Genomic DNA, 15,193 nt, shown 5'->3' on the forward strand with positions numbered 1-15,193 from the left:
ATTTATTCCTTCTACTGAGAGCATCTGAGATCTTGGACAACTCATCTCTGTGTAGTGAATGGATGTTTGTTACAAAGCTGCAAAAAAAGTGGGATTTCTCACAGCATGCATTATAACACAGCTCAATTTCTGGAGCTGTGCCTCAAAACATGTATTTTCTGGATGTTCACCATGCAGCCAACTGGAGCTCTCTCTGAACTACCCAGAAGCTTTCATGCAATTCTTAAAACAGATGGAGTTTAGGTAGGGCAGTGTTGCTGGTATTTGTCTGGTTGTAGTCAGTAATCTGGCACCTTCCTGCACTCATCCCTGCTAGAATGTAAAGATGAACTGTGCATCTCAGTTCTTACTAAGTGACATTTCAGCCTTGGCTCTGGTACTGAGCACCTCTTGGTTTCCCTCTTACCACATGTAATTCTCAGGGGAATTCTGATGGCTTTCCAGCATGCATCTTCCCAGCATGCAGTATTTTAAGAAAAGGTAAACTAACTGAAAAATAGCTGATTGGTGAAAATACTTTTTTAAAAAAGACCAGCTACTAAGAATTAAAATTGAATGTTGAACTTTAAAGGAACCTGCAAGTACAATTGTGAGAGAGAATTTATTTTCATGTGATGGAATAATTTCTTTATGTACATGACACAAATTCTTCCTTTCAGAGGTAAAGTATAACAAACCTTCATAATTTTTTTTGCATTTTATCCATCTTGTTCTTCTAGTTCGTAGGACTAATATTGAAAATTCTTTTTGCTTATGTCTAAATTCTTCTGTGTTTTAAGATTGTGTGTAGTCTATTAGTTTGCTTTCTTTGAAATGGAATATGAATGCCTCTGGGGTTCATGAATTGTTTTAATTTAAACTGGATTTCTTCAGTTTTCTGCTAAATATGAAAAATAGCTGAATTAATTTCTTTTTTGTTGAAGGAGGTTTTATGAAGATGGAGCAATTGTTCTTGGTGAAGAAGCAAATATGCTTGCTGGTATGCTGTTGGGACTCAATGCAATTGATTTCAGGTATTGTATTTGTGTGCTTCACAACAAAATGCTCAGGGAAAGTACTTACAAATCAATGTATTATGGAAAACATTCTTAAATTCCTGTGGTAGGTTGAGAGGCAAAACTTAGGTTGATGCAAAGATGAGGGCAAGGGAGAGATCTTGAATGGTTCTTCTAGATAAGAACCAAGTTATGCCTTTAGGTAACTGCATGATTATGGGGTAGTTTTTTCAGGTATCAAAAATCTTAAAGGAAAGAAGTATAATTGCAGAAGATATTTCAAACCTATTAAATGAAGCTTATAGACATGACACCTTTTATTTTTAAACTAAGGAAAACTGTGTGATTAAGTACTTGGTTATGTCCTGGTAGGACATACTCGAGGATAGCACTGTAACTGCACATGTAGAAGGTAATCTTTATCACTTCTAAATTCGAAAAATATAACTTACAAATGACCATTTAATATCAATTGGTGTTAAAATTGCCTGCAACTGAACTACTTATATTAATTGACCTTTGCAATTTCTAGCCAGGCTTTTGTGGGTTTTCCTATATAATTAATTCTGTGATTTTGAGGTAACAAAGGTGCAAGCACACCCTAGATAATAAACAAACCAACACAGCATGCCTATATATGTACATATATTTTAAAAAAAAAAAAAACAAAAAAACATCAGCAAGATATAAAGATTGCAGTGCCTGTAAAAAGATAGAACCTGGCTGGTGCAAATCCTTGTTCATATGCCTGATTGGACCAATTTAGCCTCAGGCAGAGCCACTGGCAGAGTTTCATAACCCAGCACAAGGAAAAGGAGACTGATAATGCTGTTCTTCATTCTTCTGTCAGTTCACTGTTAGTATTTACCTTGCAGTAGCATTAATGCTTGTCACAAACCAATATAGGAGGCAAACTGCCAGAAAACAGAATGGATGCATTGAGTGATTGACCATTGCTAAAAGGCCCTTCAGAGATTTACTGCTGTTTATATACCTCTGTGCCAGGCTTGTTGGACCCTTCTTTCAGCCAGCTAAATTTTTGAAGAATGAAAAAACATCCCCAGTAAGAGGACTGGGTACTTCTTTTTTTTGTTAGCTATTATGGTTCACAGAAGCCTCCTATTAGTGGCAGAGATTATGGGAGAATAATGCTTAGAGAAGAAAAGGAACAAATAAGAAATGGGCAGTGTTTTCCCTTTCTGGTGGTCAAGAGCATTTAGTTCCACTGGCTATGGAGCTGCACCTGGATGGAGAAAGGGGAAAAAAAAGGAAACAACCTAAAAATGCAGGTCTTGATGGCTGCTGAACCATCATGGAGTCAGATAAGTGCCAGTGTAAGGAGGCGAATGTCGTGTTTGCATTTAAGAAAAAAATGGAAAAAAAAGGGAGAGGTTGAAAACACAGGATAGCTTCTTTTTCCAGCATTGTGTCATTAGATTGGCTTAACTACATCCTCAACATATGTCCTGGAAGAACAGAAGTGTGCTGCAGGATGATGAGTGCTAGTCTTGTGTACAGCAAAATTCAAATCTTACCAGATTTTATTAGTTTAAGCTTTACATAATCTGAAATTAAACTGCTTCTGTATTAGCCCTGTACTTGGAAGGACTGCAGCTATACATGAATAAGCATTGCAAGATTAGGTCTGCATTATGTAAATCCTCTCATAAATAATCATCAATTGACTGTGTTTGTCCCTCAATAGCCTCGGTGGTACATACTAGGGTATGAGGGCTTAGTTGTATGACTACTTGTTCTTTCTTTGTCCTCTGATTTCTAGTATAAAGGAACCTGTTAATGGTATTCAGACTGCTGATTGGCTCTTGAAGGCATTTACATTTTGTCAATGCAGCTTTTAAGAATCTACGAATTTTCTGTGCAAAATGGGAGTTTAGTACTACAGGAGTATTTTTATAGTGCCACACATCCCGGAATGGTTCAGGCTGGGAGGGACCACAGTCTGATCCAACCTCTCTGCTCAGGCCGGGTTATCCTAGAGCACATGGCGCAGGATGGTGTCCAGATTGTTCTTGAATATCCCCAGTGAGGGACTCTACAACCTCTCTGGACAATCTGTTCCAGTGTGGGTCAGTGCACAGTAAAAAAGTTCTTCCTCGTATTCAGGTGTAATTTTCTGTGCATCACTTTCTGCCCCTTGACTCTTGTCCTATTGCTTAGAACCACTAAGCAGAGCTTTCATAGTATTGTGATTTGAATGGCTGGGAAGCTGTATCCATTCTTTGCATCGTATATATGAGATTTTTTTTTCAGTTCAGTATCTCTTATAAATGTTGACTGGCTTATCTATGTGGAACTGTAAGTGTGAGTTTGGGCTGGAGATGAGCAAGCTTCCCTGAGAATGTAGTCTGATTTTTTTTTTTCTCCCCTCACAGCAATATGGAATTAGGTAATTGTGCTCTTGGAGGACTGCTTTTTCACTTTCTTGTTTTTCTTTTTATCTTGGGGAAGAAATACAACAACCCTTAGATGTACTTCCTAAATAGCACTTAAATTACTGCATTGTCAAAAATGGCACTTTGCGATTCAGTTAGCAATAGCTGTGACTAACTAGAATCTGTTTATCAATAACAGAGATAGGAGCAATGAGGAATATGAGCCTTGTGGAAGCAGTTTTGTCACTTCTGTGATAATTAAATATAGTTGAAATGCAATAATTTATTTCCAGTAAAAAAATACAGTGTAAATGAAAGTTTTATAAAGCTACAGCCATTTAAGAATATTTTCCAAAAGTTAGGTTCACTTATATTCTTCAGCTTCATGCACCTCAGCACCTGTAAGTGTCTGAAGGGAGAAAGACCGTGAAATATTTTTGAGAAAATTACTTTTTACTTAGTAGAATGGTTATATAACTACTCTGTAAAACCTTTAAATTATGTTAAATGTAGAAAATTCCAAGCTTGTTCATAATTCTTCTATTTCTGCTGCTTCAATTAGCTTTCTGGTTATTCTCTTGCCATCTCCCTGTATTATTGAGAATAAAAGTGAATATTTAAAAACTAGGGTTTATAGCACCAAAAAATTACAAAAAATGAAGTTTCAGGTTGGTAATATTCAACTGTCACTGTAATTTAATTTTCTTGTAATAAACTTATTGTTGTTGCTCTGTTTTATCAGTTTTTGTCTGAAGGGTGAGGGATTGGATGGAAGCTATCCCGCTGTCATAGATTATACACCATACTTGAAGTTCACCCAAAGGTACTTCTTAGCTTCACTCTGCTTTTTAAAATTTTATTTCATTGGCAAGATTTTATTTTTTATTAGACCTCTTATTTTTCATTTCATATGCAAAATGATATTTATTTCTCAATACAAACCTGTTCACTGAGCTACCTCACTCTTTCAGACTGTTGGGATTGTTACATGATTCATGAAATGTGAGTCATGCTAATTGTGTTTCCTTGATTCAGAATAACAGTTCAGTGGAAAATGAGTGCTGCATCTCCTTTGATGATCACCAGACCAAGCTGTCTTTTTTCTTAGGCCTTTTCTGTGTAGCCATAAAACGAAATAGGTATTTTGTAAATAAAAATAATATATAGACTGATAAATATAAGATACGACATAGACAATATAAGCCATTAGCACATCACAGAAAGTCGTGACCAGGCTATGTAAACTGATTTTTTAGCTGCCTTTTGCTCCTCTGATCAGCCTTATGATTAATAATAAAAAGAATTCTTACTGTCTAATAAATCAAGTAGCAATTTGACATCATCAAAAAGCATGGAAATTAGTTATATGTTTTCTGTTATGAGGTTTACCAAAAGGAGAGAAACAGTTAGGAATAGTTAGGAATAGCAGTTAGGAATTGAAGATGTACAACTGAACATGAAACATCCTAGTTACTCTCTTGAAGTTCTTACTAGCTTACATGTTAGTCACAAATTGTGATTCAGTTTGTACCATGGGAGGATCACAGGGTTATGGAAATCACTACTTAAAAAAACCTAGCAAATTCTGCTAGTTAGGGGGAAATATAGTTGTAAGAGAAGATTTTCAAGTGGGTACTGGTATAAATCAGAATCACAGAATTGTTTGTGTTGGAAGGCACCTTTGGAAATCACCTGGTCCAAGCCCCTGCCAAGACAGGGTCACCTGTAGCAGGTGACACCTGGAGCAGAGAGGGACACTCCACAACTTCCCTGGGCAGCCTACACCAGTGCTCTGCCACCCTCCATGTAAAGAAGTTCTGCTTCATGGTGAGGTGGAACTTCTAGTGTTTTAGTTTATTGCCATTGCTCTTCTTCCTGTCACTGGGCATCACTGAAAAGAGCTTGGCAGCATCCTCTTGACACCTGCCTTTGAGATATGTATACACATTGGTGACATCCCCTCTGTCTTCTCTAGACTAAAATAAATTCTTGTCTTTGAGACAGATGTCTGCATTCTCTAGCATGCATTGATTCTGGAAGATATGAAGATATTTTAACAATGAGTCTACTTACTATGTAGGGAGATACATTCTGTGAAGTAACAGGCAAAGGACCATTGCTATAAACATAGATATACGTTCTGATTTAAATTGATCTTGTTTTAATGACAACCACTTTTTTTTAGTTTCTGCTTTTTTTTTTAAGAAACAAAATCTATATTGTAATGCATTTACCCTTTGTACTAAGGAAAGTAGCTCACATACAGTTGTCTGACTTGGCAAAGATCACAAGCAAATTTTTGTCCACTTTTTAGGTGGTCATAGAAACAAATGCTTGAAATACAAGTTGTGTTTAGCAAACCATCATATCCCAATGTTTCTTTTTTTTTTTTGTTTGCAGAGCTTTTAAAGAAATACAATATTTCAATTTCAACCAGAATTTGCATTTTTATGAGCACAGCTTTTGACTTGGCTAATAAATATGATTCTTCAGTTCTGACAGTATCAGCAGTGATGAAGAAGAGCTAAGAACGCTGGGCAGCAGTGGCAGTGAAGGCAGTACTCCAGAGAACATTGGTCCTCCTTTCATCACAGATGAAAGCAGTTGGTACAACAAATGCAAAAGGGTAGAACAGAAGTACCGGCTTGCGTTGGAACAGAAGGTAAAACATTCGTTTTGTGTGGGGGCTATGGATCCAAACTCATCACCAGCCAACTGGTGACATATCCATCTAAGTAAAGGCAGGAAAATATATTATTAGATGCTGTTTAGCTTCATGTAAGTGGTCCTAAATTTTATGATCCTCAGAGTATCCAAGCATCTTTGCTCACTGATTTAAGGGAAAAGAGGCTTGATGAGTTGGGGAAGAGAGTAGCAGTAAGTCAGAGATCAGATTTCACAATCTAATGTCGAAGCTTTGGCTTCTTTATCCAGTCTTGGAGTTACAGACACTGTATCTTTAATGCTGTTAGGTTGTGAGCTTAAAGTTCACATGAATTTTCTCTTCCTTAGAAGTCTCACATTTTTATTGTAGGTAAACTGACAGTTGAAGGCTTTTTGATGATAGTGATGTTAAACTTTAACACTTAGTCTTGAACTAAACAAAAAGGATCAGCAAAATAATCTATTTAGATGAAAGGTTAAACTATCTTCTCAGTGATACTGGGATGTGTTTTTAGAAAATAGGTAGTTTTACAACTTGATTGAAGCAGAATGGGAAAGGAAAATGTGAAAGGATGTGTTTGTGTTGGATTTTAATCTAGGTGACATATTGAATGTAACTACAGAAACCAAAGGTGCGTTTTCCATCTACCACCCAACATACCTTAAGTTAAAGGTGAAGTGAAATATATGTCCAAACCTTTTAGTAATTTAGCGTTTTCAAAGCAAATTACTTGTCAGTTTTTCATAACAGCATTATTACATCCATAGTAATTACAATGCATATTAACTAGTAGAGAGAGAAGAGGGCAGGCTCTTCATACACACCAAAGAAGTAGTACACAAAGAAAGAAAGGAGGGGTCAGGAAAAATTACAGGAAAAAAATTAAATACACCTGGTTACATTTTTAAAAATAACTTCTATTAGTATTTTTATTGTTCTGTTTTCCTAGCATAAGAATTTGATTTTTATGAAACTCTGAATAGAGTCAACCATATGAAGGGCTGCAATCACACGAGGATGCTTGAAAGTGCAATTATTTCCCTGAATATGGTATAGGTGGAATCAAATTTGATTTATTTTAATGCACTTGAAAGAAGCTGGAGTTTTTCTAAGTAACAGGTGAAAGAGTCAGATTTACTATGGGATGGTGGATATTTAATATTTCTTTTTATTATATTTTTAAAATTATGCATACAATTATTGTTTTTGTGTTTTGGGTCTCTTAGAGTTTGGTTTTGAAATATAACCCTGTTGCATCCAGGTTTCTGGTCCAATCTTCTCAGCTGGTATGGTGTCACTTTCCATATGGAAAGAACTTGTGTGTGTTCCTGGGGTCTTTTCTGGTAACAGAGGGCATTTTCTCTGCTTATATAAAAGCAAAGCATGCTGTTCAAAAGGAATCTCTTCAAATTCATAAATGAAAACCTTTCTCTTGAACCTCTAGAAGGAATTCCCATCCTTGCCAGACAAAACATAGGATCAGTTTGAGTGTACATTTTTCCCCACCATGAGGAGAGTCTTGTCAGTCTGGAGAAACATTAATGAGAACAAAATAAGTGAATGTTTATTTTTCTCATATATCCAGGTTGTTAATTTCCAAAGATAGTCCATCAAAGTTGTGACATTCATGTGTAGAAACATGTAACCCACATTCACAGTCAGAATCTCTAGGAACCTTTGTCTGCATAAGCACAAAGATTGTCAATGGCTGTAACAGCAAATGGTGGTTTTGGTTTATTCATGAGTCCAAGATCTAGAACCATTCCCATTCCATGGAATGTTATTTCTGGTAACATTCTCTTAATGAATTGCTAACTTCTATAGGTAACTAATATAGAGGTGAATTTATTCAGTTGTAGGATAAATCTTTGGAAATTTTTGTGCATTTAAACAATTTTCAAAATGGTAGCTACTCTGACAGTTGTTGACACTTTCCTAGTTGTCCTCCTTTGGAATGCCTACTTACAATTGCAGCAGCAAAATAACTTACTTTTCCTACAGTCAGAAAATTTTCTGTTCTCTAATTTTCATTTGGGGATGGGCCTGCCAAGTTTTTATATGATTCACTTCATCTGTACTGCATCTGTTCTATTACAGCTTGAACAAATGACCATTAAGATGGACTATGTAATAGAGCTCCTTTCCCAAGTGTTTCTCTCCCTTCCCTTTTTTCATGCCAATGAGTTGCACCAACGACTGAGTTGCACTCAGTGCAGTAGGTAGCAGTTCCTCAGAGACTTTTTATTTGAACAGAAGGGCTTTCTGACATTGTGTGTTGGAAAACTGGGTGTTTGTGACAAGAAGACCAAGTTGTAAATAATGTCTTTAGTATCTGATACAGTAGGTCTAATGGATCCTTCTTTTGCTCTATTGTCATTCATTTTGCCCGAACAGTGATAAATTCCTTTTGTGCCTGTGGTAGGGATAGGGTCAGGTGTTACTTCAGCAAGCTAAATCCTAGCATTGCTTTATTGCTACTCTCTGCAGGTTTAGACCAAGACTCCTTGATCATGCTACTGTCCCATCTTGTGTACTTGACCAAAGCAGATGTGGAGGAAAGAATAAACACAAAGTACATGATTATGCCCCATTTTTCTTCTAATGCACTCTTAATCAATGTATGTCAGCTGAGGGGCTGCCTGAAGCTAAAAGGTTTGTCTGTGTAGTAACCTCAGATAAATGTCTCTGCCAAATACTTGTCAAATATCCCCTCGATTCCATGTAAAATTTCACCACCCAAACATTTTTTTGGCAAAGCATTCTGTGAATCTACCATCTGTTGTGTGAAAAACTACCTCCTATTCTGTCTTTCGAAATCTGGTTCCTAAGAGCTTGATTTCATGGAGCCTAGCTCTTGCTTTTTAAAAGGTTAGGAACTGTCTCTTCCTTTCTGCCCTGCCCAGGCCACTCTTTGTCTTTTCTAAGTTGTCTCCTGTCCACATCAATGAGTCATACTTTACACATTTGTTATTTGTTCTGGAATGGTTTAAGCTGTTCACTTTTGAATAGTAAACTCCTAAATTATTTGTGTACTGTTTATTCTGCAAGTTTATATGCTTGTACTGATGGGATGTGCATCTCCATGTCATTACAGATAGATGTATTTAGTGTACATAGGATTATGTTTCTGATACTGGTGCTTCTGGTCTAAAATGTTTCTGTAAAATGATTTTTTTGGGGTTTTTTTCTGTTTTTTTTTTGGGGGGGGGGTATGTTTTTGAGAGACAGGGCATTTGTTATGTTGTAATGCAGCATTTAGTACTTTCAAAGTGCTAACTTAGAACTCCAAGGAATATATACCGTAGGAGTCAAGATAACAGTAATACTTGATGAGGCAGAACTAGGCATACTGAAAAGCTCTCAAGATTCCTTGGAACTTGTACTGAGACTAAGAAGTCCCTGTCAAATATAAATACACCAAATGGATAGAACTGTATTTAACAGTAGGATCACAGAATAGTTGTAATCACGTGGCATCTCTGGAGATTGTCTTGTCCATCTCCCCTGCTCAGAAAAAAAGTAGACTAGAGCAGGTTTCTCAAGGCCTTTTTCAGTCAGGCTGTGAGTATCCTGGGGATACACATGATACACATTCTCTAGCCTGTTTGGACAGGCTCATTTAATGGGGAAAAAAGGAATGAGGAAAGAAAAGTTTTCTTTAAATAGTTTCCTGTATGCATGTATTTCAGATTGTGCCTGTTGCCTCTTTTCACTGGCTATCACAGAGAAGAGTCTGATTCCATCATGCATAACTCTCCCATTAAACACTGATGCACATTGATGTGATTCTTTTCCCTCTTCTCTTCAGCCCTGAACTGAGCAATCCCAGCTCCTTCTGTTTCTTCTCATCCCAGAGATGCTTCAAACCCTTAACAGTCTTTGTGGTGATGAATTACACTAGTAGCACTTTGTTACCAGCTAATGTGAACCTGTTTTCTTAACTCAGGAGCTGAGAACAGACACATCCATTCTGTGTCTCTGAAAACTACCTTGTTTTTAATACCTTTTTTAAAACGTGGGCATGTTATAAACAGTTGCACATTTTTCCACAGGTTTCAAGGAATGTGCACAATTTTAGTGTAGACTTATGGTATCTGGTTTTAATTGACAATTTCTAAGAAGTTACTAACACCTGACGTGCTGGAACCTTCTTTGTTGTTTTAATGTGTAATTCAAAATTTCAAAGAAACTTTAAAATAACATTGGATATTTTATTAATAGTAATTCTGGATCTCTAACTATAAAGATCCATGTAGACATAGTCTGCTCTTACCCTTGGGTATTATCTAACATCCTGCACCTGTTCAGTTGTAGAATTCTGATTTGTTTTCTTGTACTTGTGACAGTTGTTTTTGAAAGATGAATTAGTGTTTATTGCTGGTGGCTTTCCTGTCTCATTTTTTCATCCATTTTTCTACTCCTCTGCAAGAGTATAAATAAGTATATGATTTTCCTGTTGCCTACTAGGAAATCTCAAACTAATCTAAAGTCAATTTACTAGTCTGTTTAAAAATAAATAATTAAAAAACCTACAACAAACCCAAAATAAAGTTGTATATATCATAAACCAACAAATATGAACGTGTATAATCTAAAGTGGTTTTGATAGTGTGTTCTTCAAAGTTTTCTAATAACTTACATTTTCAGGGTTATCTTGAAGAATTGGTACGACTCAGAGAAAACCAGCTGTCTGAATCTGTCTCACAGAATAAACTGCTGTTACAAAGAATTGAAGATATGGATCTAGCCCATAAAATGGAGAAGGAGCAGCTGGAATATATCATTGTGGAACTGCAAGACCAGTTGTAAGTTAGCATAATGGAGAAGCATTGCTACAGCAGCATTACTTAAATTATTTAAGTTATATAACTATACAATATGTGGAGTTTCTAATCCTGTGGAAATGAGTCAACTTCTTAAAGAAATTGATGTTTTTTAGCTGTTTTTTTTTTTAATCTGACAAGTCTTAGATTTGGGAATGGTTCCCTGGAAACCGTAGAATAATTCTGAATAATTCTGAGATTAAATATTTATTCTGAATTCAGAATAATTCTGAGATTAAATATTTAAATTTTTAAAATCTGAAATAGCTTACAGTAACTTGCTTAGATTTTATACACATTTTTATAAAATGTTCTTTATATTTCATTGCTTCTAGTTTTAAGACTACCCCTAAAAGTATTGAAACCAGCTACCTTGTGAGGACCATTTTTTAAAAGTTAGGCAAGAGGGGTAAAAAATATTTATTTTCTTTGGCTAGATTTTAATTTATTTGTGATGGCTCAGACACAGTAGAAGTTAGTCTGATAGTCCTAAAACTATTCAAACTGGCAAAGCAGTTCACTATCACCTTTTCTTCAATGTAAGGCAAAATGCTAAAACAGTAGAAGGCTTATTTTTTATTTTTATAGCATATGTGATTTCTAGCATGATAAATATTGGAGTATCTTACAATCATTATACAGTTTATCCTCTCAGCCCTGTCTGTTGGGTGGGGAGGAACTCTCCTTTTGCAGACATTGCCACATTGGATGGGTCTCTGAGCAGCCTGGTGTAGGGGAAGGTGCCCCTGCCCATGGCAGGGTGTTGGAGCAGGATGATCTGTAAGGTCCCTCCCAACCCAAGCAGTTCTGTAATTCTGTGTTTGAAGACCCAGGCAGATGGAAAACTCAGTGATAGGTTGCCATGAAACTGCCATTCAACTGCAGCAGTTGAATGTTCTCTTCATAACAAATATAAAACAAATTGTTTTGCCTTAAATCTGGATGAATTTGTTAGTGTCTGAGCCCTGGAGTAACACGGCAGCCTTCTCAAACAATCCACGATAAAGAGAATAAATGAAGACACCCTCCAAAGGGGTCTTTACTATGAAGTAAAATATTTCAAGCTTGTAAGCAAAGCTTTGGGGTTTTTTTTCTGCTGCTCTCTCTCTCATAATGGATCATTTTATTGCCAGTGCTTGAAATGGATTTTATGAAAGTGTTCAGGAATACAGAATTGGTATTTTATTTAAGCCAAATGCAGAGTTGATTAAGAAAAAAAGATGTTTTTCCAAGTTTCTTTTTTTTTCCTTCTAATTGACTGTAAGGTTTTGAGACATACCTGTTCTTGAACTCTTCTCTGAACTTGCTGATATGCCTAATGATTCATGTTATACTGCTTTGGCATCCCTGGTTATTTGGGGGATGTGAGGGAAGGTATAAACTTATTTAAACCTACACTGATGCTGGAAATTTTGAATGCTCATACCTGCTGTTAAATTTTAGCTGAGATCTATGCAGTCAGACTGTTCTGAAGATCTCAGCCTTTCAGGTTTGATTTTGTTTGATGGCTTTATTGTGTAAAGGCTCAAATTGTGGAGTAGCCTCTGTTGTATCTTGTCAGTGCTCTTGTATATCTGTTTGTGAGACACTGCAGTCAGGAGTCTGAACTACTCTAGATATTTGGGGTATAATTTTACATTTTTATTGCTGTGAGTGTAGTGTGCCTGACAGGTGAGGGAGGGGAAGAAATATTCCTAGCAGGTTTATAATGGTCAACATCAGTCATGATTAGCTTATTTTAACAATATTTGGTATTTATGTTGGGTCTTCTATTCCAACCAAAGGTAATCTGGCAGCAGAATGTGTTTTATCAGTAATATGTCTGTAATGAGGCATGAGTTCTGGCCAATGGCTTTTTATGGTCCAGCCATTTTAGAATGATGTTAAAGCAATACCAAAACTTAGTGTTTTACTCCCCTACCATCACTGGTATTTTGAAGCAGTGAATGTAAGTTGTAATCTGAATTCTTCATCAGCAGATAAGAGCAAATCTGGGACTGTAATTCTGCCCAAGGCATACTGCATTGCTGTTTGTAAAACACTTTGAGATTGGTTTAGGATCCTTTGCTGTGTAATTGAAACTATTATAAATAAACATTCTATACTTCCTTTTTGATGATGCTCTTCTATTCTACTGGCTGCAGGCATGAAAAGCTAAATGTTTTATTTATCTTGTCAGTGGACTTGACAGAATCTGAGTCTATATCTGTTTCTGCCTATCCCCACCAAAAAAAAAAAAAAAAAAAAGAAGGTGAGGAATAGAGGTCTGACTCTTTGTTGACAGTATAGGCTGTTGCTGTTGCTGAATTGGAAACCAGTTAACCCAGGATCAACAGATCAACAAGGCCTTCAGGTTAAACATTAGATAAACATTAGATTTCCTACAGAGAAGCTTTTCTGTATGCGTGTTCACTAAGGGGGCTTGCTGCAAAGCATGAAATAAATATGGGGATAGGACATCAGAAAAATTTGGAAGGAATTTTTCTTTTACAGCTGCTATGCTTCATGTTCTGCAATTTTCAGTACTCTTAACTTTGTCTCACACGCTTGAATATTCAAACTACAATGAATAACATGGTTTCCAATTTAGTTAAAAGATCTCATCCATTTTACAGATCTTATGAATACCACTATCTGGAAAATGGTGAAGCTGAAAATTTAGCATTTAGTTATTCACAAGACTAACTTTTTTTTTGTGTCTCTCGGCTTAATTGCATTCCTTAGCAATATGCCCACCCATCTGGGAATGGGACCTCTGACTTTGTTGGCAGGTGTCTGATGGCAAATCTAGGGGGAAAAGTGAATCTGCAGTAGACAACCTGATTATCAGTTCAGCACACTTAAGCTAATACACGGCTCATCAGGAAGAAGGTTCAGGCTGGACATTGGCAAGCATCCCTTTACCCAGAGGGAGGTCAAACACTGCAATAGGCTCCTGGAGAGGTGGTTGATGCCCCCAGTCCATCAGTGTTCAGGAGTCATTTCAATTGCGTGAATTGTAATAATGATGAGCCATTCAGGGCCTTCATTTTTTTCTTCAGATGTCATCACTGTCATGTGTTTTTTTCCCTAGGACTCGAACACTAGAGAACAGTGCTTTTGGCTCCACTCTTCTCTAAGAATAGTGCATTTTTACAGTGAGGGTGAGGCAGTTCTAAAGGCCCTAAAGTACATAAAATAAACAGCTCTGAAGTTCTTGAAAATGACAACTCACAGGAGGACAGCCAGGAGAAGCCTGTGATCCATGGCATGCCTATATGAAGAAAATAGTTCAAATTCTGTAACATTCAAATTACAGAATTATCATTTGATGGGATAGGCATCCCAAAGCATCAAGGAACTGGATCCTGGAGTATTTGAAATGTGCAGAGGCAGACATTCCTGCCTCCTCTGTGTTTCTGGAAAGAAATGTTGAATGTCTCTTGAAGCACAGGGACATTTGATCGCACACCTCATCAGTAAAACAAATTCTAAGAACCACCACAATATAGGTATAATTATTTATAAATTATATAAATATACTGTTGTGCTAATACATTATTTGCATGCTTAAACATACAAAATTAGAAATTGAAGAGTATAAGATAAAGATTAAATAAACAATTTACCTTGTTATGTAAATGTTACATGTTACATTTTTAAAAATTTGTTAGCAGTACAAGAAGGGTTTTTTCCAGTATCCCAAAGGATTATCTTCTGCATCCCACTTTGAGACCACTGCCTTGAAGGACTAGTTAGCTCAGTCAAAAATATGACTGGGCAAAATCTGGAACCATTGCCCCACAATATCCTTGCATTAAAACTCTTTAGCTCAGCTTAAACAGGCTTTTTTCCCCCCTTAGGGTGATTCTTAGTCTTTCCTTTGACTAACACACAACCTGTGTTACGCCAAAATCTGCTTTTGTTACTTTCAAGTTCAGATTCTGCATCTGAAGTTGATATTTATATATGTTAAATATTGATGTATGATTACAAGAGAGATTCATCAATTTCCTCATTGGCTCATTTCCCGCATATTGACTCACTGATGTTATAAAAATTGATCTCACTGATGTTATAAAAGTTGATCGTGTCAACATGCAACATCTTTTTAAACAAAGTGAAAGGAAAAAGGAAAGCATTGTATGCAAAGCAGAAAAACTCTCAAAATGCTTTAGAAGTTTTTTCTTCTGTTTTGATTTTTGCTGAAATGAGAACGGTGATTTGTGTAATGTTTACCACCACAGGTTTCCTCCAAAAGAATTTTTTTCAGTTTTCAGGTTGGTGTACCTGGTGTAAGAAGTTGTGGCCCCTTTGTCCCCACTGGTGTAACTTTTT

General features: G+C 36.5%; 1 protein-coding gene across 1 annotated transcript in view; it reads left to right on the forward strand.

The window, feature by feature from the left end:
* Positions 1 to 15,193, forward strand: part of RUNDC3B (RUN domain containing 3B) — a 50,840-nt gene that overhangs the window by 19,342 nt on the left and 16,305 nt on the right. Inside the window, exons 5-8 of the mRNA XM_059483752.1 lie at positions 924 to 1,013; positions 4,131 to 4,211; positions 5,882 to 6,050; positions 10,701 to 10,858. Coding sequence (XP_059339735.1) covers positions 924 to 1,013; positions 4,131 to 4,211; positions 5,882 to 6,050; positions 10,701 to 10,858 — 498 coding nt within the window. The remainder of the gene's footprint in view (positions 1 to 923; positions 1,014 to 4,130; positions 4,212 to 5,881; positions 6,051 to 10,700; positions 10,859 to 15,193) is intronic.

Source organism: Ammospiza nelsoni, chromosome 1 (assembly GCF_027579445.1).
Source record: "Ammospiza nelsoni isolate bAmmNel1 chromosome 1, bAmmNel1.pri, whole genome shotgun sequence".
Lineage (NCBI taxonomy): Eukaryota > Metazoa > Chordata > Aves > Passeriformes > Passerellidae > Ammospiza > Ammospiza nelsoni.